Source organism: Lontra canadensis, unplaced genomic scaffold, assembly GCF_010015895.1.
Source record: "Lontra canadensis isolate GAN:19392208 unplaced genomic scaffold, GSC_riverotter_1.0 scaffold3, whole genome shotgun sequence".
Taxonomy (NCBI): Eukaryota; Metazoa; Chordata; class Mammalia; order Carnivora; family Mustelidae; genus Lontra; species Lontra canadensis.
In genome coordinates, this window is record NW_022630997.1 from 16,850,003 (window position 1) to 16,873,087 (window position 23,085).

Sequence of the window (23,085 nt, forward strand, 5' to 3'; positions counted from 1 at the left end):
AGGATCCTGGGATCATGACCTGAGCCTAAAGCAGACACTTAACCGACTAAGCCACCCAGGAGTCCCTTCTAATTCTTTATATAGGAACAGAGCCCTAAACTAAAAATCAGGGGGATGGGGAACTAGAAAGGATTATAATATCATCAGAGATACAACTGGTTCCATACGTAAGAACTTTAAATAAAGATGTATTAGGTGAGCTCCAAAGGACTAGACTATGAAAATTTCTCTAAAGTGAACCCTACTCATGGGATTTGGGATTAGTAGAATTGAAGGTGACTTGGTAATTCTAGGTCTGTTAGGAAAAAAAAAGGAGTTTCTTGGTCATTCAGCAGTTAAGACATTCTGTAATTACTAATATAAACAAAAAGATGCCCTCAAAAAGGAGACGTTTATTTAACACTGATCTTAAAGAGCACATCTTCGTGGAAAAGAACTCTAACAACAAGAACAAATATTGGCAAGATCACTAGGTCATATGGAAATCCTGAATCATAGGAAGAAAAGGAAAAACACCAATTTTATTTTATAATTAGTTGGTATAGATAGAATAGTCATTTAAATTCATAGCTCATTGCCTTACAAGCTGGAGTCATGACACAAGAATAAGATTTTATATGTACGGATCCTGAGCTCATGGGAACTGAAAGGTTCAAAAGGAGAGCTCAAGTTACACAAGCTTTGTAAGTGATCTATTTACACCATATGACTAAGAACATATCCATGGAGAGCTTATGAGCCCAGGCTTCTGAAACTGTCAAACTAGGAGAGAGGAAAATGAACAGCCACAAAAATCCATAAAAGCTGTAAGTATAAAAATCTCTCTTCCAGATTAAGGAATGTAGAAAAGTATCATGCAAAATTCTACAAGTGGGCTTTAAAATATTAATATGCACAGTAGCACCATGCTCTTAAGAGTGTGTGTATGGGGTGGTGGGGGGGGGAGAGTCCTAGAGACTCTTTAGTATTAAGTCACTGATCCTAAAATGCTGAATATGAGTATTTTCAGGAAAAGCTCACTGTCAATCAAAAACCAAAACAAAAACAAAAATCAGGTTTCTGACAGAATTTCAAATGTATACTAAAGATTTTGGGGGGGAAGGAGGGTGGAAGATGGGTACTACGGGGAAGTGAAGTGCCTTTATTCTATAGGTTTTGCATAGGGTATAATATCAGGGATTTACTTTGTATAAATATAGAATCTTAGGGCTGCAAGGCTAGAACCTCCATTAGTTATACATATAATGAAAAAATATAGAAAAGGTTCTATTAACTATGATGAGAAAAGATCACCTTACATCTAACCTCAATATTTCATACTATACTTTAGGCTCTTTACTGTTAATTCTCTACTCAGATGGGTATCTGGTAACTCGTTTTTATGTGTCAGTATTTATGTTTTTTAATTTTTTAAAAAATATATTTATTTATGTGAGAGAGTGAGCGAGCGAGAGAGCACAAGCACGGGGAGAGGGTAAAACAGAGTCCCCTGCTGAGCAGGAAGACTGACCTGGGGCTCAACACCAGCACCCTGGGATCACGACCTGAGCTGAAGGCAGACACTTAACAGACTGAGCCGCCCAGGTGGCCCTATGTATTAGTACTTCAAATAAATGCATGTCAATTAATTGTTAATATAAAAAATGTGTGTCTTTTATATGTCTTTGGAGGATAAATGGATTCATTTACATAGCATACATTATATTCTTGCTTTTTTAGTAAGCAACTAAGCTTAAGGTACAAAGATTAAAATACTGAAAATCTCATACCCTTCCCAAAGCTAAAGTCTGTCAAAGTAGGCCTAGAAAACAGGCACTGATTTGGCAGAGAAAATCTGGCTCATTAATATCTTCCATAGCTTTATACCACATTTTCCAATATTACAGGGATAATTAACAAGGTTTCAATTTTAGTATAACTGAGCTTTAAATGGATGAATCAGCCTTTAGTCTCTGTCACTGCATAGATTTTCCTCCCCTCTTCCTTCTATAAACACCATACTTCATTGATATTCAATTCTCAATTATATAAATTGAAATAACACAGCCCTCAACACTGAGAAGTCAATGGCAGGGGGGAAAAACTGATTTTCCTAATAAACAGAATCAGGGAAGGAACACAATCTAAATATGCCTTAGCTTACTGCCTAGACTTTGCTCCTCTTTTAAATAACTCAAAGTGACAAAATTGCTCCAAGTCAGAAAACTTTCATGCTACTTGCAAGAAAAACTCTATAAACTGGAGGGGTTGGGTGGTAGAAGGTCAGTAAGACAGAACCTCTTAAAATTTAATTTCTTGGGGTGCCTGGGTGGCTCAGTGGGTTAAGCCTCTGCCTTCAGCTCAGGTCATGGTCTCAGGGTCCTGGGATGGAGCCCTGCATCAGGCTCTCTGCTCAGCAGGGTTCCTGCCTCCCCCCTCCCTCTGCCTGCCGCTCTGCCTACTTGTGATCTCTCTGTCAAATAAATAAAATCTAAAAAAACATTTAATTTCTTTGCTTACTTGATTAAAAAATAATAAAAAAATAAAACCCTATGTGCAATGCCAAAGAAAGTATACTGGTAATCAAAATCCTAAATGACCCCTGACAGATTTACAGCCTATAGATCACTAATACGTCAACAATATTTGTGACATTACTTTGGAAAGTAGGCAGTGAAGTCTGTAAACCAGCTCTAGAATGGAATAATGCCTGTATGCAGCAAGAAAAGTATGATGTAAAACCCACGGATTTTTTTCTTTCTTTCCCCTTTCAGGAATTGTGCCTGGCATTGTGCAGCTGTGGTGCTACCTTCATCATTCTCTGCATTTCCAATCTTGCTAATTAAAAGGTTGATCACAGAACAATGCTCTTCTCATTAATTTCAGTGTTCCGATTGGGCAGGATCCCCGCTTACCCCACCTGATCTTTTCACACTGCTGAAGTTAATGTGACAGGAGCCCGAAGATGGATTACCTGCTGCCATATTGCCCATCGCCTCCAATCAGGAGCTATCTGTGTAAACTGATTGTTCTAATTTGCTCTCATTATTTTTACAATATCAGGAGAAAATAACGCACACAGCTCACTGTCAAAGCCATGAAAATCAGCCATTAGTTAAACCCAGACACTGAGTGGCTTTATTAGAGGCACTGCAGTTTATTGATGTAGCTCCAGTCAAACAAGGCAGCATTTGCTTCAGTAGAAGGAAATGTTGATACTCAAAGTAAATATTTATTGTAATAATACCCACAGCAACATGATAGTTTGAATAATCCTGTTCTTATTTCAGAAGCTTTGTTTTGACACAAATTAACAACAATGAAGAGTTGGGTTGGCATAAGAAAGTAGAAAATGTTTAATACACACTCAGTAGCATGAAAATCTGTCCATTAACACAAATCTATGAGTACTCCTCACCTTCTCTACCTTGTATAAATAAACTCTATTCTGCAACTACAAATGCTAATCAATCAATAAATAATGGAGATTCTTCTATTTTGCTCCACACAACAACATTTTTCCAAAACAAATTTTATGGCTTAGGAATCAAAATTATTTTTATAATGGTCATACAGGTATAGTTTTAAATAAGAAAAACTGTATTCTCATACAATGTAAACATTCAACAAGAGTACTAATCCTTGTATCATAGACATTCACGATGTATTGTGGAACAGAAAATAAGCAATGGTAGTGAAACCAGCTAAGCAAACAAGCTAGGTTTTAAACCCTTCGGTAAGAGACGTTTCTTAAAGTGGAAGGCAGAACTCTACAAAAAGGTTTGCTATTCAGTGAGATGATATCTTTAAAAGATTTATTCTGAGCACAAAGAAAATGTATTTTCCTGTTGTAAATAAAATGCTAAACTCCAGAAGAAAACAAATTTAAACTTGGCATTTCTAGTCTTGTCTGGCTATAAGCATTTTGTAAAAATGTTAGCTAAATGCTGCCTGAACAGCATTTTGGGGAGCTGGAAAAGGGGCGTATAAATAATAGAAACTGATGCTTTTTAAATAAAGAAATTTAGGACACATACTCTTCCCCCACTTCCCCCCCTTTAGTATTGAAGGAAATATGGCTTCCTTCTGTTTTCTTCCTACGCTAAGATTCCTAGGTAATGTGAAGGCAAGAGTATGCCCTTCTTGCTGCTCCCCTTTTAATGGCCACTTTTCGTTTTCTAAGAAACGTGTGCCATGCTTTTCTCCTTAAAATTCCTGCACTAAAAGACTGCACCATACTGCACTCCGCAAAACGTGCTGATGGCGCCAATTACAAGCCCCCAGCCGAACGCTCCAGCCCCCACCATTCGGGCAGATTTATGCGGACTCTTGCCGACGTTATTACAAGTCAGAGTTTATTGGGAAATTGTTACATTATGCGGAGTGTCTAACAAATTGCTTATGCTGCTATAATTGGATTACAACAGCCGCTTGCTCCCACCGGTAAGATTAGGCAAGTAGGACTCCTGCCGATCTCTGAGCGTTAGCAGTAATTTTATTTGCCTTGCCTCTCTCTTTCCTAACAACATGCCTCTCTCCCTGCCAGCTGTCTGCTGAAAAGGCACAGGCTTGTTCCTTGGCCCTAACAATGCAATTACAGCCCCGCAGATCGCACTGTTTGTGCATTAAGTACAGAGCCAAAACGAGGCGAATTGATCGTTTGACTTTTGGAGAAGCCATGTGATCTCTCGATGCGGGCGATCCGACATGCATCAGCAGGCAATACTGCAGTCAATTCTTGATGAAGAACTTTCTTCCTTCATCCCTCTCTCTCCCAACCTTTCAGTTTTTCAACTGAGGAAAACACTGACTGGGCTCAACTCCTGCTAATCTGGACCAATCCACAAAGACAAACTTAATCTTATTAGCTCCCTGGCTAGATAGAAATGGGAATAGGTTCTAGCATCTTGAAGTGCCTCAGTCAGATAGATCAGTGGTTCCCAACAGTTGAACCACTGCTGCTATCTTTAAAAAAGGTTCATAAAGAGTTCACTGAGGGAAAAAGTTTATAGAAACACTGTAGTTCTAAAGAACTACAGAAATCTCCAGGTTCTGGCAGATAAAACTGCCTTGGAAAGGCTTTGTTTGAAGCTCTGTCTACATTCAAGGGCCCATCAAGAATCGGCATGGAAACCCGCGTCCGCCTTTCTCTGCAGATCTGCTCTGCTGGAAGACACTGGCAGCCGACATGCAGAATCAACACAGCTGACTTCAGGCTTAACATAGCCAGTCTGATTCCCACTCATGGCAAAGTTTTACACATATTTTGTTGACAGCTTTCTGCTTCTTGTTTCTTTCTCCTACATGTTTAGCAATGAGTGCAGGAAGTAAGGAGACTGTGCAAGCAGTTCTCTCACTCAAGGACATAATACTCACTTTTTTTCTTTTGAAATTAACTCTCTTGAAATAGCTGAAAATGATTTTCAATTTTACCAAATTAATACAGACCAGGATTCCCATTCACACTTTCCTCTCCAATGGTGTATGCTACTTAGGGTTCCTGAAGATGATCATACAACAAATGTGCAGTCCATCTGCTGATCCATTTTGGTATCCCACATCTGTATTCCTAAATATAATACACATCCAGGAGGTTATGTGTTCCTGAATCCTTAACCTGACAAACACACAAACGCTTGTTTATAACAATGATCCTTGATTATTACCTCAAAGTGAGCTGGGAAAAGTCACTTGACTAGTGTTTCTCAGACGTTCTCCGTAAGTCCCGTTAACACTCATTAAAATCATATGAACATTTGAAAATGAAAGAAAAAAAATAGTACTTCTGAAACTTATTCCTGCCTTTTGGAAATAGCAATATGCTAATGTGTAACATGTTACATTCCAGAGTTTTTCTAACCTCATTGGCCTCGATGACATGGTTAAATCTTAACATATTCTCCACAAAGCTAATGTTTAGACCTGAAAGAGAGCCCCGTGCAAAGAATGGCCCATCTGACATGCTACTTGTGGAACAGTATATTAAAGAAGCCTGTTAACATGTAGTTTAAAACTCAAAAGAAACTCTGAACAGCTGAAATGCCTTATAAATAGCACAGACCCAGAGGAAGTGCAAACGTCTGCATTGTGAATTGTAGATCTTAATTACCGACAATGGCTGGTACAGCAAGTAGCACGGAAAAAAAGTGAAACAGTTGCACTGTTCATGGTTGGCAATAATTCTTCAGGAAAATATTTACTATCAATCAGTTATGAGAAAAGGGACTCTGTGCTCGTAAAACAGCACGTTGCTTCTCATACCAGGACCATTTTGCTTCAGCATAATCTGAATTTAAACAGCTTGTTTCCTGCGGATATAATTTTGGAAATAAATAAAACAAGTCTTCTATCAAAATCTGGAGTGAGTGGAAAGGAACATCACATTTTTCTGTCTCAGTCAGTTGCAAACAGATTATTAGTCTCAAGTAAAAAACAGTAACAACAAAAACCACAATACAGAACATCTACAAAGGACTACTGAAGAGGTTTATTTTCCCAACATAAAGAGGCAGAACTTCTCCTACCTGGGCAGGAATCTAGGTAGATGCATTTAAACAACTTAATTTTAATTCTGCGCATGCATGTGTAAAAAGTAAATTGGGAAAAACCTGAAACCAAAATTTTTGGTAGTATTTAAATAAAGTAAGCAAAAAAGAGAATATAAAAAATTAATGCTCTTCATTTTTCTATTGGTTTTCTTTACCAATTAAAAAACATCATCAAGGTTGACAATTAGGTACAATGTGATTATTGATTTTAAAGACTAAGTTGGTAGTCAATAATGACTGTCCATTTAAAGCTACAATAAATACAGAGCTCATCATGCTCCAAACAAGTCTCATGAACTACAGGGCTATAATTAATAAGAAGGAAGGCTTTGGATGAAAAGAAAAGATGTTTCAATGCCTCCAAATATTACTTAGACTAAGTTAACACTGATAAAATGACCCATCCTTCATTTTTTAGTTTTAAAACTTTTCTTAGGTCTCATTCTTCAAGTTAGAGATTCAGAAGATTATCATTAACCTAGAGTGACTGTAGTTTGTCTTACCACTTTGTTTTGTTATTGTCTAAACAGTACAGAAGGGTCCCTCTTCATAGACCAATTATAAAACATTCATGGTAAGGTATTTCTGGCCAAGAAGAGACACATACTACGTACTATAAGGTCTGAACAAAACAACTTTGCTGTTTTTCAGGGAATGACTGGTATTAATGTCTTCTCTAAAACTCATAATAAACAATATTCAATAATAATAGTGACTATCTCCACCAAACCAAAGTCACTCTGAATTAGCTCCTTTGAACTAGAGGACAAAAATGTTGATATCACTATATTATAGTTGCTCTCACATGGAGATGGTTAGACATTCAAGGCCACTTTGGAGTACAATCTGAATCAACAATAGACACTTGTACCAAACAAAAAGCTACTGCAGCCATATCAAGTGTAGCAGATGAAACACTTCAGTTAAGGGCTAAAGGTGAAGAGCAGGAAACAGGGACAAGCTTGCAGACCTACAAAAATAATGGCAAGTCACTACCTTTCAAAGGTCAAGCAATACATGAGGCCAGTGGAAACAGCACAGAATCATGAGATACATATAACACATGTAAATAGAAAAGGGAAAACTTGTTCTCTATTCTCATGTTATTGATACCTCACTGGAGGCTGTTAAAAGAAACAAATTTTTTTTAGCTACATGCTTTTATTTGCCATTGACCCCAGAAAGTTAGGTGGGTTCCAATAGGAAATGAAAGAAATCATTATTAAATTGGGGTATTAAAGGACATGATGAAAGGATGTGGTGTCAGAATAATGTTAAAATAAGCAAGAATGGGATGAGAGGGTCACCATCTGGGAGCAAAGGAAACAGACAGATGAGCAGCAATGAGCAAACTTGTTTCCTCACCCAAGAGCATGGAAGAAATTATGCCATTGTGCCAGATGCCAGAAGATTTCTAACCATGCACCACTGAAGTAGAGGGTGGGAAAAAAACAAAACAAAACACATCGTACACACACCAACATGACTCTATAGCTTAGAGACCCTGGCTTACAAAGTATGGAGAAAACAAAAGGAACAGATGCTCACTTGGCTAGCTCTCAATGAAACTCATTAAAATTGTCACCCCGTCCTTGGATCGGTGCTCATGCTAAGATTTTACCTTGTTTAGCCAGAAGTCACCCACTTGTGATGAAACTGAGCAACGTAGCCAAAAAGGAGAATTATTTTTAAAGGCCCAAATAATTGATACCCCATTTTAATGTACAAATGCTGGATACAAAACAGGGCCAATTAGCACTTGCTGGTTGTGACTACATGACTGAAAAAAATAAATATATGTAATTTCTTGTTTTCACATTTTATAGCAAATTACTAAGAAACTCTAAGAGATACTTAACTATCTTTTTAAATTATAATTTTAAATAAACTGACATTTCTTACGTGGATCATTTCTAACAGTTATAGTTTGTATGATATACTTTCAGTTGGTTAAGTAGGTCCGGTGACTACAGCATATCTTAAGAAATAAACTAAAAATAATAAAAAATGTGGAGATGTCCTTTGATTTCTGTAGCAAATGATGGAGACTACCTGATTACCAGCTCCAACTCTAATAATAACAGTAAGTAACTGAGAGCCTTAGTGTATAATAAAATAGACTAAACTAGTTAAAGTTGGGAATGTTCTAACAGTGACAAAACCCTGAATAGTTATTAAGGCAGTAATTTTGCATATATGCAAGGTAAAAGTCTAGAAACAGCCCATACCGGAATTTTACTTACTCCTAGAATAATCAAAATTGCTGTTACCTAAATTTAAGTCAAAGTTCCTATGTAATTAGAGATACTTGGAAGATTAGAGCCATACTTAATAAAATTATTAGACCATAAGGTCTCTAACATGTGATTACTTTTTTATCTATATATATGCACATGTTTTATACATGAGAAAATGCAGCTCATATGCATGATAAAACATACCTGTCTACTCAGATCAAAATCAACAAAAGCAGTATTTCTATTATTGACCACCCAAAAAATAGTAATAGCGATATAATAATTGAATTTTCTATAGCATACTTCACAATCCTTACAATGGTTATTCTATACTTAATTACATTTAGAACCCATAAACAACCTTATAAAAATAACTGTATATTTTCTTTCACAAATCTTATTTGTAATAATCCATAACCAGTGTCAAGTAACAAATGTGAGTTAGAAGTGTGACCAGAATGCATAACCAAAAAATTCCTTTACAACTGAAGAGATGGGAGACTCAACTTGCTGTCTGCTTTGGAAATGATACCTGATGTACTCCTTTTTAAATATAAAATCCTGTGATAATCTTTAACAATAATACTGAGTGAAGATGTTTATAAATAAAGCATTGTTATGATGTAGTATAATACTACTAATGGGTAATATTACTTACTTTGGCCACACAATTTTCAGTCTTCATAGCAGTGCTTGCTAGACATACTGTTTCTTGGTTTAAGCAGAGCCTGGCACAGCTGTTATAGGTCTGTAAAGACAATTTTTTAGAAACAGGTTTAAATATTAAAATGTGGTCACATACAGTTTTCAAGTTTTGTCCTATTCTCAAAATCAACACATGAAGAGACTTACGTATAAATTCCAGATTTATGGGTACTGGAAACAAGGCAGGCAGGTAGAAGCAAAAGAAAGTGAGAGCCCACAAGAGCCACTGATGAGCTCATGAACAAGTATGTAAGCAGCAGTGGTCTCTCTCTACATATGGAAGGTGGGGGTGCTATTCAAAAATGTGCAAAGGACTTGAACAGACATTTATCCACAGAAGATATACAAATGGCCAAGAAGCACATGACAAGATGCTCAACATCACTAACCATTTCAGAAACGCAAATCAATTCCACAATGAGATATCACTTCATACCCACTAAGATGGCTACTATTTTTTTAAAATATTTTTATTTATTTATTTGACAGACAGAGATCACAAGCAGGCAGAGAGGCAGGCAGAGAGAGAGGAAGGGAAGCAGGTCCCCCACTGTGCAGAGAGCCTGACACGGGGCTCGATCCCAGGACCCTGAGATCATGACCTGAGCCGAAGGCAGAGGCTTTAAACCCACTGAGCCACCCAGGTGCCCCCAAGATGGCTGCTATTAAAAAACAGAAAACAGCAAGTGTTGGCAAGGATGTGGAGAAACTGCAACCAATGTGCACAGCAGGTGGGAATGTATAAGCATACATACACTGCTGTGGAAAACAGCATGGTGGTGGTTCCTCAAAAAATTAAAATTGGAACTACCGTATGGTCTAACAATATCACTTCTGGGTATATACCCAAAAGAAATGAAAGCAGAATCTTGAAAAGGTTATTTGTATATCCATGTTCCTAGCAGCATTACTCACAACTGCCAAAACATGGAAGCAACCCAAGTGTCCAGGGACATATGTGGCATATACATCAAGTGGAATAGTATTCAGCCTTAAAAAGGAAGGAAATTCTGGCTTATACTATGATATGAATGAACCTTCAGGACATTATGGTAGGTGAAATAAGCCAGTCACAAAACGATAAATACTATATGATTCCACTTATATGAAATACTTAAGGGACGCCTAGGTGGCTCAGTTGGTTAAGCAGCTGCCTTCGGCTCAGGTCATGATCCCGGCGTCCTGGGATCGAGTCCCGCATCGGGCTCCTTGCTCGTCAGGGAGCCTGCTTCTCCCTCTGCCTCTGCCTGCCATTCTGTCTGCCCGTGCTCGCTCTCTCTCCCTCTCTCTCTGACAAATAAATAAATAAAATCTTTAAAAAAAAAAAAAACAAAAAGAAATACTTAAGAGGAGGCAAAATCAGAGAGTTAGAAACTGGAATGATGGTTGCCAGAGCTAGGAGAAGAAATAGGATATTACTGTTTAATGGGTAGAGGGTTTTAGTTTTACAAAATGAGAAGAGTTTTGGGGATGGATGTTTGTGACAGTTATACAACAATGTGAATGTTCTTAATCCACTGAACTGTACATTTAAAAATGGTTAAGATGGTAAATGTTATGTTACATGTATTTTATCACAATTTAAAAAACTGGTTACACTTCATGGTAAGCAAACATTATTAATTGGCCAATATAGTAAAACAACGTTTTTAAGTTTTCCTTCATGTTTGTATAAATCATGATCCTCAAAGTTTAGCATGCATCAGAATCATTAGGAGGACTTGTTAAGACACAGAATGTTGGAGTGCCTGGGTGGCTCAGTAGGTTGGGCAACTGACTTGTTTTTTTTTTTTTTTTTTTTAAAGATTTTATTTATTTATTTGAAAGACAGAGATCACAAGTAGGTAGAGAGGCAGGCAGAGAGAGAGGAGAAAGCAGCCTCCCTGCTGAGCAGAGAGCCCAATGCGGGGCTCGATCCCAGGACCCTGGGATCACGACCTGAGCCAAAGGCAGAGGCTTTAACTCACTGAGCCACCCAGGCGCCCCTGGGCAACTGACTCTTGATTTTGGCTGGGGTCATGGGATAGAGCCCCACATCAGGCTCTGTGCTTTGGCATGAAGTCTGCTTTGGATTCTCTTTCCCTCTGCTCCTCCCCCTACTTGCTCACTCTCTCTAAAAGTAAGTAAATAAGTAAGTAAGTAAATAAATAAATAAAATCATAAAATCTGAAGAAAAAAAAAAAAAAAAAGGGCCCCCCCCCCCCCCAGTGTACACATTGTTAGGTCCTACCCTCAGGCTTCTGAGAATGCTTTTATAACAATTCCCTAGTTGAAGTTAATGCTCTTGGTTTAGGAACACTTTTTGAGAACTACAATGTTGGAGAACTATATGTGCTGGAATTAAAGAGAAAAATCTTAAGACATAGGCAATCTCTTATAAGCAACAATAGGAAAAAATCAATTTTTTAAAATTCTGAATTACAGAATAGTTGTAAAATGAGTTTCTGTATACCCTTCCCTCCAGCTTTCCCTTATGTTAATGACTTACATAACCACAGAATGCTTATCAAAACTAAACAATTAACTTGGTACAAAATAAAGAATTTCTTCTGAATTTCACCAATTCTCACTAAGATCCTTTTTCTATTCAGGATCTAACCCAAGATGCCACACTGAATTTAGTTATCATGTCTCTTCAGTTTCATCTAATCTATGACAATTTCTCAGTCCTATCTTTTAGGACTATGACACTTCTGAAGAGTACTGATTAGTCTATATATTGTCTCTCAATCTGGCTTTGTCTCATGTTCTCTCATGATCAGATGAAGGTTATACATTATTGGGAAGGATACCACAAAGGTGATGCACTTTTCTCAACACATATAGTTAGGAGGCAGGTTGTTAAGTATTTCTAGTGATGTCAGACTTTATCATATGCCTATGGTCATGTCTGCCAAGATTCTCCACTGTAAGTTTTTTATTTTTCCTTTAGGAATCACGAAATATATTGGGAGAAATATTCTGAGATGATGCAAATACTTGGATTCTACTTCAACTTCTGCCTGCTAATTTTAGCATCCATCGGTGGATCTTGCCTATGATAATTTTCACTGTGGTGTTCTGATGGTGATTTTTAGATTTCCTGCTTTCCTTCCACATTTATTAAATGGAATTATTTTTCTGTGAGGAAAAGCTATGATTTCTCCTATTATTTATGTCAGCAATGGATGAGCTATTCATTTTGGTCAATTATCATTCTTTGGAAAGATGTAGGTAAAAACATTTAAGAAAATGGAGAAAAAGTATTATAAAATTGTTTTCCATTCAAATTAAACTTTGAGAAATTTATAACCACTTAACTGTTTTATTCTTACACAATTTAAGCTGAAATTATTTCAAAACATATTTTAAAGATTTTATTTATTTATTTGTCAGAGAGCACGAGCGAGTGAGCATACAAGCAGGGAGAGTGACAGGCAGAGGGAGAAGAAGAATCCCCACTGAGCAGGGAGCCTGACGCAGGACTTGATCCCAGGACTCTGGGATCATGACCTGAGCCAAAGGCAGAAGCTTAACGGACTGAGCCACCCAGGCATACCCAAAACATATTTTAAAGGAATAAACTGGATCATCTGACCTTTGTGTATAGCAGCTATTAGTGCACGTATCTTCTGGGCTCAGGGTTCAGTACTTTTTTGCAACTACTAATACTACAAACATTTATTATTCAGGTATAGACAACATAAAAGCTTTTAGATGAAACTTCCTATGTTTTTAAAAGACATTTATGAAGTGATTGGTATATACTGAATAACATAAAAAATGTAAGCCGAAGAGTTCAAGTTCTAATAATGCCAGAGATGCTTACATGGGATTAACCTTCATAAGGTAACAATTACAAACCATAGGGAAAAATTTTAATAAGAACTACTTAAAGGCACTGGAGAATGACCTAAAGTAGTAAGAAACTGAGGGGAAGAATAGACTGAGAATAGACTGACCTTCAAAGAGGAGCAACACACAGGGTAACATCCATGTATATGTGCTTTTTCCCTGAGGGTACTCACCAATCTACTCGATGCAGGGTGACTAAAATTCAGTTAGAAAGCTAGTTTATTGGCTTGATATGCCAAAGGATGGAGCTCAGGGCTGCCACAGTGGCTGAAGATTGAGAAAGCATAGAAAACAGACCCACAGGGGAGGCTCAATTCTCCTCTAATCCATGGCTAATCCCCAAACTACATAAATGAATGGGTGACTATAAGGATTCCAATGGAAAGTGAGAGAAGACTGAAAGACTGGGGTAGGGACTGAAGCTGTTGCCCATGAGGGGAGACAGAATTTAGATTCTGATTCCCACTAAATTATAGGAACTTAACAGGCATCTCAAACTTTCACTAAAAACTTGGGATGACCCTGCATCGAGAGTAAACAGCAGGCCTTAGGAGTAAAGCCTCTACCTTAGTTTCATGGGAAAAATCAAAACATACCTGCCCTAACAAATGTAAACCAACAGTCTGTGAAGTCACAGTGATCAGTCAGTAAGTTAATCAGCAGAAGATAAAAGAATCCAGAGTCTCTGCAATGAGTAATTTATAATGTCCACTATATAATCAAAAACTGCTGGCTTTAAGAAGCAGATAAATGGAACCCAGAGTCAAGAGAAAAAAGAACCAGTAGAAAATGGTCCTAAGATGATCTAGTATGGGAACCAGCTTATAAAGGCTTTATAGAAGCTATAATATTCAACATCTTAAATGAAACATACAATCACAATGGATAAACAGACAGAAATTTTCACCAGAAAAATGAAAACCCAAAATGAACCAAAATTCTACGACTTCAAAGTATACATCTGAATTTTTTTTTTTAAGATTTTATTTATTTATTTGAGAGAGAGACAGTGAGAGAGAGCATGAGCAAGGAGAAGGTCACAGGGAGAAGCAGACTCCCCATGGAGCTGGGAGCCCGATGTGGGACTCGATCCCAGGACTTCAAGATCATGATCTGAGCCGAAGGCAGTTGTCCAACCAACTGAGCCACCCAGGCGTTCCCATACTATCTGAAATTTAAAAATTTACCAGATGGGTTTAAAAGCAGACTGGGGATGGCAGACAAAAAGGTCAATGAACTAAAGAGAGATCAACTAAAATGATCTAAACTGAAGGAAAGAGAGAATAAAAGAACAAAAATGAACAGAGGCTCAGTTATCTGTGGGTAAGTGTTAATGATCTAACATAGTTGTAAACTGAAAACCCACAAGAAAAGTGAGAATGGGGCACAAAAAAAGTTATAAGAATAATGATCAAATAGTTCTCAAACTTGGTGAAAACCATTGGCTTACCGATCTGAGATCAGCAAACTCTAGGGAGATTAAATACAAAGATAACAAGAACTAGGAACAAACAGTCAAAACTGCTGAAAACCAGTATCAAAGACAAAACCAAGAAAGAGCCTAAGAAAAAAGGGATGCTCCATACATGGGAGCCAACAATACAAATAAAGGCAGACATAAAAAGTTTCACCATAAACAACGAAGACTAGAAGACAAGAAACAACACGATTAAACTGCTGAAAGAAAAAAAAAAAAACAGGTTTCTTACTATAAGAACAAATAATCATAAATATGAAAAGGGAGAGATCTAGAACAAACTCTGTGGTACTGAATTAGAACTGCAGATACAAATATGAATTCATGGTTTTGAAAATATATCAATATAGGTGTAAAATATAAGTTAATGCTTCAAACTTGGCTTCTAAACACCATTTTACACTGAAAGGAACCATAGCTCTCTGGAGATACACCGATTCCAGGATTGCACAGGGAAAATACAAGATAAACATGGAGATACACAGGGAATGAGAGGTATGTCACAGGGGCACAAGTCAAAGGGGCTCTTGTTAGCCCAATATAGAATAATCTGAATATTAAAATTAAAAATATGAATAGTTTATAATCTGTTGGATAAGACAGGATACATTTTGGGATGCCTGGTTGGCTCAGTTGTTAAGCAGCTGTCTTTGGCTCAGGTCATGATCCCAAGGTCCCCGGATCAAGCCCTACATCTGGCTCCCTGCTCAGCAGGAAGCCTGCTTCTCCCTCTCCAACTCCCCTTGCTTGCATTCCCTCTCTTGCTGTTTCTCTCCCTGTGTCAAATAAATAAACAAAATCTTAAAAAATTAATTAATTAATTAATTAATTAATTAAAATAAAATAGGGTACATTTCTTGAAAGACCCAAATTACCAAAACTGACATGATAAGAAAAAGACAACCTGAATAGCTCTGTATCTATTAAAGAAACTGAAATTGTAAGTGAAAATTATTCCACATAAATTAAAAAACAAAATCTTCTCCAAAAAGAAAACTTCTGGCCCAGATGGTTTCACTGGTGAATTCTATTAAATATTAGTGAAGAAATAACACCAGGACCATACACAAACACTTCTAGGAAATAGAGGAGGAGTGGAAAACTTCTCATCTCATTTTATGAGGGCAGCATAACCCTGACACCAAAACCTGACAAAGACATTAGAAAGAAAACTACAGGGGTGCCTGGGTGCTCAGCTGGTTAAGTGTTCAACTCTTGATCTCAGCTCAGGTCTTGATCTCAGGGTTGTGAGTTCAAACTCCACACTGGGTTCCATGCTGTGTGGAGCCTGAAGGAAGGAAGGAAGGAAGGAAGGAAGGAATGGAAGAAGGAAAGGAGGGAGAGAGGATGGGAGGAGGGAAAGGAGGAAGTGGAGGGGGGGGAGAGACAGGAAGGAAGGAAGGAAGGAAGGAAATTACAGACCTATATCCCCCATGAATACAGACACAAAAATTCTTAATAAAGTCAATTAATGTGATTAACCATATTAACAGAGCAAGTGTGGAGGGGAGCATTTGACAAAATTAAACACTCACTCATAATGACAATAACAGCAATAAAACAAAATCTCAGCAAGCTAGAAATAAAAGGGAACTTTCTTAATCCCATAAAGGACATCTACAAAAATTTGAACTAACATCATACTTAGTGACAAAAGACCAAACACAGTCCCTCTGAGACTGGGAACAAGGCAAAGATGCTCCCTTATCACATCTATTCAAAATTATAGAAGAGGCCATTGTCATTGAAATAAGCCAAAAAAAGGAAACAAAAGGCAAATAACTTGGAAAAGAAATAAAATTGTCTTTATTCACAAATGACAGGAAAGAGTGTCAAGAATAAAAAATTAAATGAAAAAATTTATACTAACATTGAAAAACATTAAAAGAAATAAATCTGTTTAAGAAATGTATACTGAAAACTAAGAAATATTGCTTAGAAATATTTAAAAAGACAAAATTAAATGGAGACATATGCTATGTTTATAGACTGGGAGACTCAATATTATTGAGAGGCTAATTCTACTGAAATGAATACATGAGAGAGAGAGAGACTGTGTGTGTATGTGTGTGTGTCCCAGTATGTATTTAAAATCCAAATCAAAACCCTGCAGACTTCTTAAAAGAAATTGCTAATGATTCTAAAATTTATACAGAAATGTATCTATGATAACCAAAACAATATTAAAATTAAGGATATTAAAGACTCACACTACTTGAATCAGACTTACTAAAGCTGTAATGATCAAGAGCGTAGTATTTGGTGCCTTATTTACAAACAATAAAGGAGAATACACTACTGATACACACTTCTAAAAAAAGAGGACTTGAGCTTGCCTTCTGTTGAATCTAAAGCAGGGGTTGGTCAGTGCCTCAGCTGCTGGTACCCTTTGCTCTGCATCTACCAGCAGCCTCTTCTCCAGGACGTTCAGAAACAGACTACACTTGTACAGCCAAGTAATTTTTGACAAAAGCACTCATGTAATTCAATGGGGGAAAGGAAAAGTCTTCAACGATGGTATCAAAACAACTGAATAAAAAAGCATGGGGAAAATAATGAACAGCACACATAAGCCTTAATTTGAGATGGATCACAGAATTAAGGGTAAAAGCTAAAACTTACAAACCCTCTAGAAGAAAACTTAGAGTATCTGTATAATCATGAGGTAAGGATTAATAGACCGGGCTTCATTCAAAAATGAGAAACTTCTCATCAAAACACACCATGAATAAATAGGCAAACTTGTGAGAAAATATTCAGAACACATATCTCACAAAGAGCCAATATCATGAGTTCTAGAACTCAGTAAGACAGACAATGCAGTTTTTTTAAATGACAAAAAACTTAAATGGATACTTCACAAAAGACAACATCCAAATAGCTAACAAGCACATCAAGAAGTATTCAACACATACTCACCAAAAAAGCTTTATATTAGAACATCCATAGCAACTACATTTATAAAAATGCAAGTAGCGGGCACCTGGGTGGCTCAGTGGGTTAAGCCTCTGCCTTCGGCTCAGGTCATGATCTCAGGGTCCTGGGATTGAGACCCGCATCAGGCTCTCTGCTTGGCGGGGAGCCTGCCTCCACCTCTCTCTCTCTCTCTGCCTGCCTCTCTGCCTACTTGTGATCTCTCTCTCTCTCTCTGCCAAATAAATAAATAAAATCTTAAAAAAAAATGCAAGTAGCTTGGGTATCCACCAACAGAATGGAAAACAAACTACAGTATATTTATTCAACAGAATATACAATAAAAGGGAATATACTACTGATACACACAGCGGAATCAGTGGATCTCATAAACATTACACTGAAAGTCAGACCCCAAAAATCTATGATTCTATCACATGAAATTCTAGAAAAAGTGAAACTAACCTATGAGAGTATGTTGATCGATGTTTGACTCATGGGCAATGGGAAAATTGGCTGGAAGGAGATCAAGGATATTTTCTTGGGTAATGAAAATGTTCTACAGCTTGATAAGGGTGTGGTTACACAGGCAGACAAATTTATCATATTTTCATTGACTTATACAACTAGTATCTATGCAGTTCACTGTATGAAAAATTTACTCCAATAAAAACATAAAGGTATACAGTTAATATTTTGGGGGAAAATGAACTAAAGTTTTGTCTAGTTAATTAATAAAAATATTATGCTATTTTCTGGGGGAAAAAATAGTCATGGCAGGTTAGAAAACTAATTTATTTCCCTCCAAAATTCCTTTTCTCTCAGAAGTGAGTATAAGACACCAGGGGAATATTATATAGATTTAGGAAACCAGTTCTAGACCTGCCAGAGTTTTTAGAGTAAGAGTATACATAAGCTTTTATTTTCTAGCCATCCCATCTGTAAAATGGGTAAACAATCTTGCCTACACCCTAAGGAAGTCACACAGATTAGTAAATTACAACTTGGCACAGTCCTAAGATCACTCTGGAATAAAAAGGCTAAAAAATTCAGTATTCTTACATTCAATATTTTACTATTATAAGACTCCTTCCAGGCTAAAATTAAACTAGTGAGTATAACTGCCACTGGCAAGATAGGCCCTGTCCCCATGCAACATTCGAAAAGGTAGCTTACATTGCTGAACCAGAAGCAGAGAGTTTTGCGTTGGAGTACTTTAATACATTTTTATATTGCATATAAAGCACATAAGCATAAACCAGGAAGATGCCTTGCTGAAAACTACCTTCTTTGTGAAAGCAGGCTGTAATTCTGAACAAGTTTTCAATTTTCACAGTGCTGCTAGGGTAAAACATTTTAAAGAGTTTAATTTTTTACAATGGATTCAATGACATAGGATTATCTAACAAAGTAATGGCTAATCAATAGAAGGTTTAGTTGTCAGGTGAAACATATAACACACTAAAAGGGATTGATTGCCAGACTTCTCCTTATTTACTAGAAGGTATATATTTAAAATGACACAAACTTGTTACCAAGCTGCATTTCTTTTAACCTTGCAAAAAGCTGCTTAAGAAATCTGTTCAGCAGCCCTATAGCAAAACAAGATATAGTATAATGAAAATGGCTAGTGATTGGGGGGCAGGAAGCGGGGGAGAGGAGGAGACAGGGACCTTCAGATATATGGTCACATCAAATCAAGTCCCCAGCAAGAATATGGGATAGAAAAACCAAACTACAAGGCAATATCTAGGGAAGCTGGAACTGGGCTTTAAGAATGCCACACTGATGCTACCCAATCTCATTCAATGGATGCAATGCTGTATCTGTTCTCATTCCAAGTTACTCTTAGGGCAGATTTTAAAAAGACTCATACAGAAGGGCACAATAGGCTCCCCCCCCACCTTTTTTTCTTAAAATGGTACACCCACATTAAGCACTGAACACAAAAAGAATTGGGTCCATATGGACTTCGACCAGCATATAAGCTGTTTCCTTTATAATTTATTCACAATATCTCAAGTCTCTATATGAAAATACACTATTTTATGGTCATTGCAACCCGGGAGTTCAATAATATTTTTTTCTACTAAGTCAGTGATTACACAATTTATCAAAGAATGATTACACTGAAATAAAAATAAAACAAAACACCAACCCCCTATACAGTCTTCCTTCCTCAAAGTAATTTTAAGAAAGCCTGTTATTAAATTGCTTCTTTTTGAAGAAGGGTTTTTGTAGCTAGACACAAATTGCCAAACCATGTTTTTTAAAAAAAGTTTATTAGACTCTAAAGGATTCAGCCAAAGAGGGAAGTTAAATAAACAAATCACTTCATCAGACTTGGAAAGATCACTTTTGTCTTACTTAAGAGACCTACATTAATTACCTTTAAGGTCTTTTACATGGACTATTTAAAATAAATACAATTTATTTATTTATTTCAAATGAGGTGCTTCTTCCAAAGTAAATAATGTCTACAAATGCAAAAGCATTTTTATAAATAGGTAATTAAAACAGATGACTAAAATTAAGTCAAGCTGCAAAACATTACCCAGGATGCACTGTGATTTTTTTTTTTTTTTTTAATAAACATCTCAGGCAATTTTTTCCATCCAAAGCCCAAAACACTTTGGGGGCGGGGGGAGAGGTAGGAAGTTTCATAGGGGAAAAAAACACACATATATAATGAAATAATGCCAAACCCCAAACTAAAGTATTTACAAGATAGTCCCTTAAGCATAGTTTGTCATATTGCAATTACACCTTGCCTACTGCCAAGTCAAAGTGCTTACTATTGCCACTAGAGGGAGAAATGTCTTAACACAAAGCAACGGCAGATAGGGAATGGGTTTTCTTGAGCAATTATCAGAACAAAGCTCCCCTGGCTGTGTGTACCTTCTAATTACTCAATACAATTAAAATGACTAACCTAAAACAAATAGGAAAAAAAAAACAACTTGCCTGGCTAATATCAGGGATTTCATTAAACCTTTCCCCTCATCAATCAAATCAGAAAGAAGGGAATGCCATCATATACAAACATTATAGAGCTATTAAAGGAAGTAAATTCAGTGAGTTTCTTTTTTTTTTTTTCTAAAGGAAGAAAAGAAGTGGCTCTCTTGAAAAAAGAAATGTCGTGGTATTTACCCATCTGGATGCTGCTTGAAAACAAATTGTCCTCCAAAGAGCAGAAATACAGTGTGTTTTCTCTCAGTTCACTGGCTTATGAATGACTTTTTGTTGTTGTTGTTGTTTTGTTAATACACACTATAATGTCATTTTCTGTGTCAGAGATGTGCTTTTTCCTCCTACTCATCCAACTGTATAAAGGAGCTATGCCAATCAGACCTCCATGCTGATATGGGGCTGTTTAGGTTCTTCACTGCTGTTTTTTATGGATCTAGTTTAAGGTAATGTTTAGAACACGGGAATTTAGGGGCATGGGGGTAGGAAAGGAAAATATCTACTTATTCCTTCTGAAAGGCTTATGTAGTTCCCTTTATAAGGCCCAGTCATTAACAGAAGATGACAACAGAGTCATTTTTCTTTCAGCTGACAATTGTGACATTTTTCCAGCAGCGTGCAAGGTGTTGAAAACCTGGCAGCTGTTACCTCCTGGGATGAAGATACTTTTTTATCCTCCCTTGACAGTTTAACTCAGTGGGTCAGCACCTTTAAAGACTGCAAAGTATCCTTGAAGAGGATGGGAGCTTGAATTACTGCTCCCTCCCTAATCAATGTAAACCCTCACTGCAGGTGAAGTCTCCATCTATAGAGGTGCATGGGGGAGGAAAATGTAATGCCCTGAGCCAGATGGTTTTTATCTTGTTTTTAAAGAATAAAGGAACAAGCTAACAAGGGAGACAGCTACTTTGTTAGCTTCTTGGCCTCTCTCATGGCTTTGCATCCCCAGGGTTCCAGCTACACAAGAGAAAGAATACAGAAAAACGTAAACACTTAAAGAAATATAACTAGAGGGCTGGCATCATGCTGCTTTCAAAGAGTTGAGAGAGCTCTACTCAATGCTTTATTTATCACTGCCCACGTTCTCAGGATGGTAAGTGGACACATACACAAAGGGAATGGGGGATGGGGAAGGATTAGACAGAGGTCACAATTTACTCAATTACAGAGAAAGGCAGGGCTGACAGATCCTATTAGCACCAATGTGAAGCAAAGAAGAAGTTGCATGTTGTAAGGCTACATTTTCAAAAAGTAATGAGTACTTTCGTGTATCCTCCCAGGCCTTTGCCCTTGTTTGCAGATATGAATAAAAGCACTGAAAACAGTTGCTATGGTTTCCTTGGCTTCACGTTTTAGAAACAAAAGTAGATAGAAAATTGTAGCCACTGTACATTCTTTAAACAGAAGTTCACACTTTACTTAATGTGGAGCAGTAAGGAGATTATTCCCAAATTCAGAACCTTAAAAGGATACACTGCTTCTCTTTCCTCACTAACCTTCCTGCCTTCTGATACTGGAAATTAAATGGAAAAATGGGTATACAAAATGGCTTGGTGACACTGAGGGCAGTCACCAAGTCTCCTGACTTTCTCCTTCAATATTTTCTTTTTCTGCTAACGTCTTTGTCAGGTTTTGGAATTATGGTTACAGTGGCCTCATAATACAGTCAGGAAGTGTTCTTTCCTTCTCTGTTTTCTGAGTTTGTACAAGAGTGAGCTATTTATTCCTCAAATGTCTGATAGAATTCACTGGTGAAACCATTTGGGGGCCTTTTGATAATGTGATTTCTTTACTAGACATCAGGCTATTCAAATTTGTTTCACCTTGCATTGGTTTCAGTAAGTTGTATTTTTCAAGGAATGTGTCCATTTCACCTAAGTTGCCAAAACTGTGGTTTGAAGTTATTTATAATATCCCCTCATTATCCTTTAAATGTCTGTAAGAATTGTAGTGATGACCCTTCTTTCCGCTCCTCCATATTTTTAAATAACTCGGAAGTTACCAGGTAGTGGTCATAGTCTATCATCACCTGCGACTGTATTTTAGAACAATATACGTGAACTATAAAATCAGTTTAAAACAATACTAAACTTGTTAGAATTTAACTGAGCATTTTCAAATCAATAGTGAAAGAGTTCCTTGAAATCCCATTAGAAATATCTGCAAAAGAATCTCAAGGGATTGGCCTACATGATGCAAATCCTACTTACATCAACACTAGGTAAAAGGCAGCCTTGACATCTTTTTATCTGTATTAACTTGACTAAAGTGGGAGGGGGGGGAGGGAGCAAATGGCACTTCATTATTGTCATGCAACAGAGAAAAGAGGGAGTTTAAACAGCTTATATATTATGTCCTACATTAAAAAAATCAGCAGTGGGGTAATCAAGTTCAGGGCAGTCCTGGACAGCTGCCCTGTGACCCG

At 37.1% G+C, this 23,085-nt stretch overlaps 1 protein-coding gene across 7 annotated transcripts in view; it reads right to left on the minus strand.

Moving 5' to 3' along the window:
- The window catches only part of BTRC (beta-transducin repeat containing E3 ubiquitin protein ligase), a 177,615-nt gene that overhangs the window by 51,554 nt on the left and 102,976 nt on the right, over nt 1–23,085 (minus strand). For all 7 annotated transcript variants that reach the window (XM_032881996.1, XM_032882023.1, XM_032881987.1 and 4 more), the window contains one exon: nt 9,423–9,512. In XM_032881996.1, the coding sequence (XP_032737887.1) occupies nt 9,423–9,512 (90 nt within the window). The remainder of the gene's footprint in view (nt 1–9,422; nt 9,513–23,085) is intronic.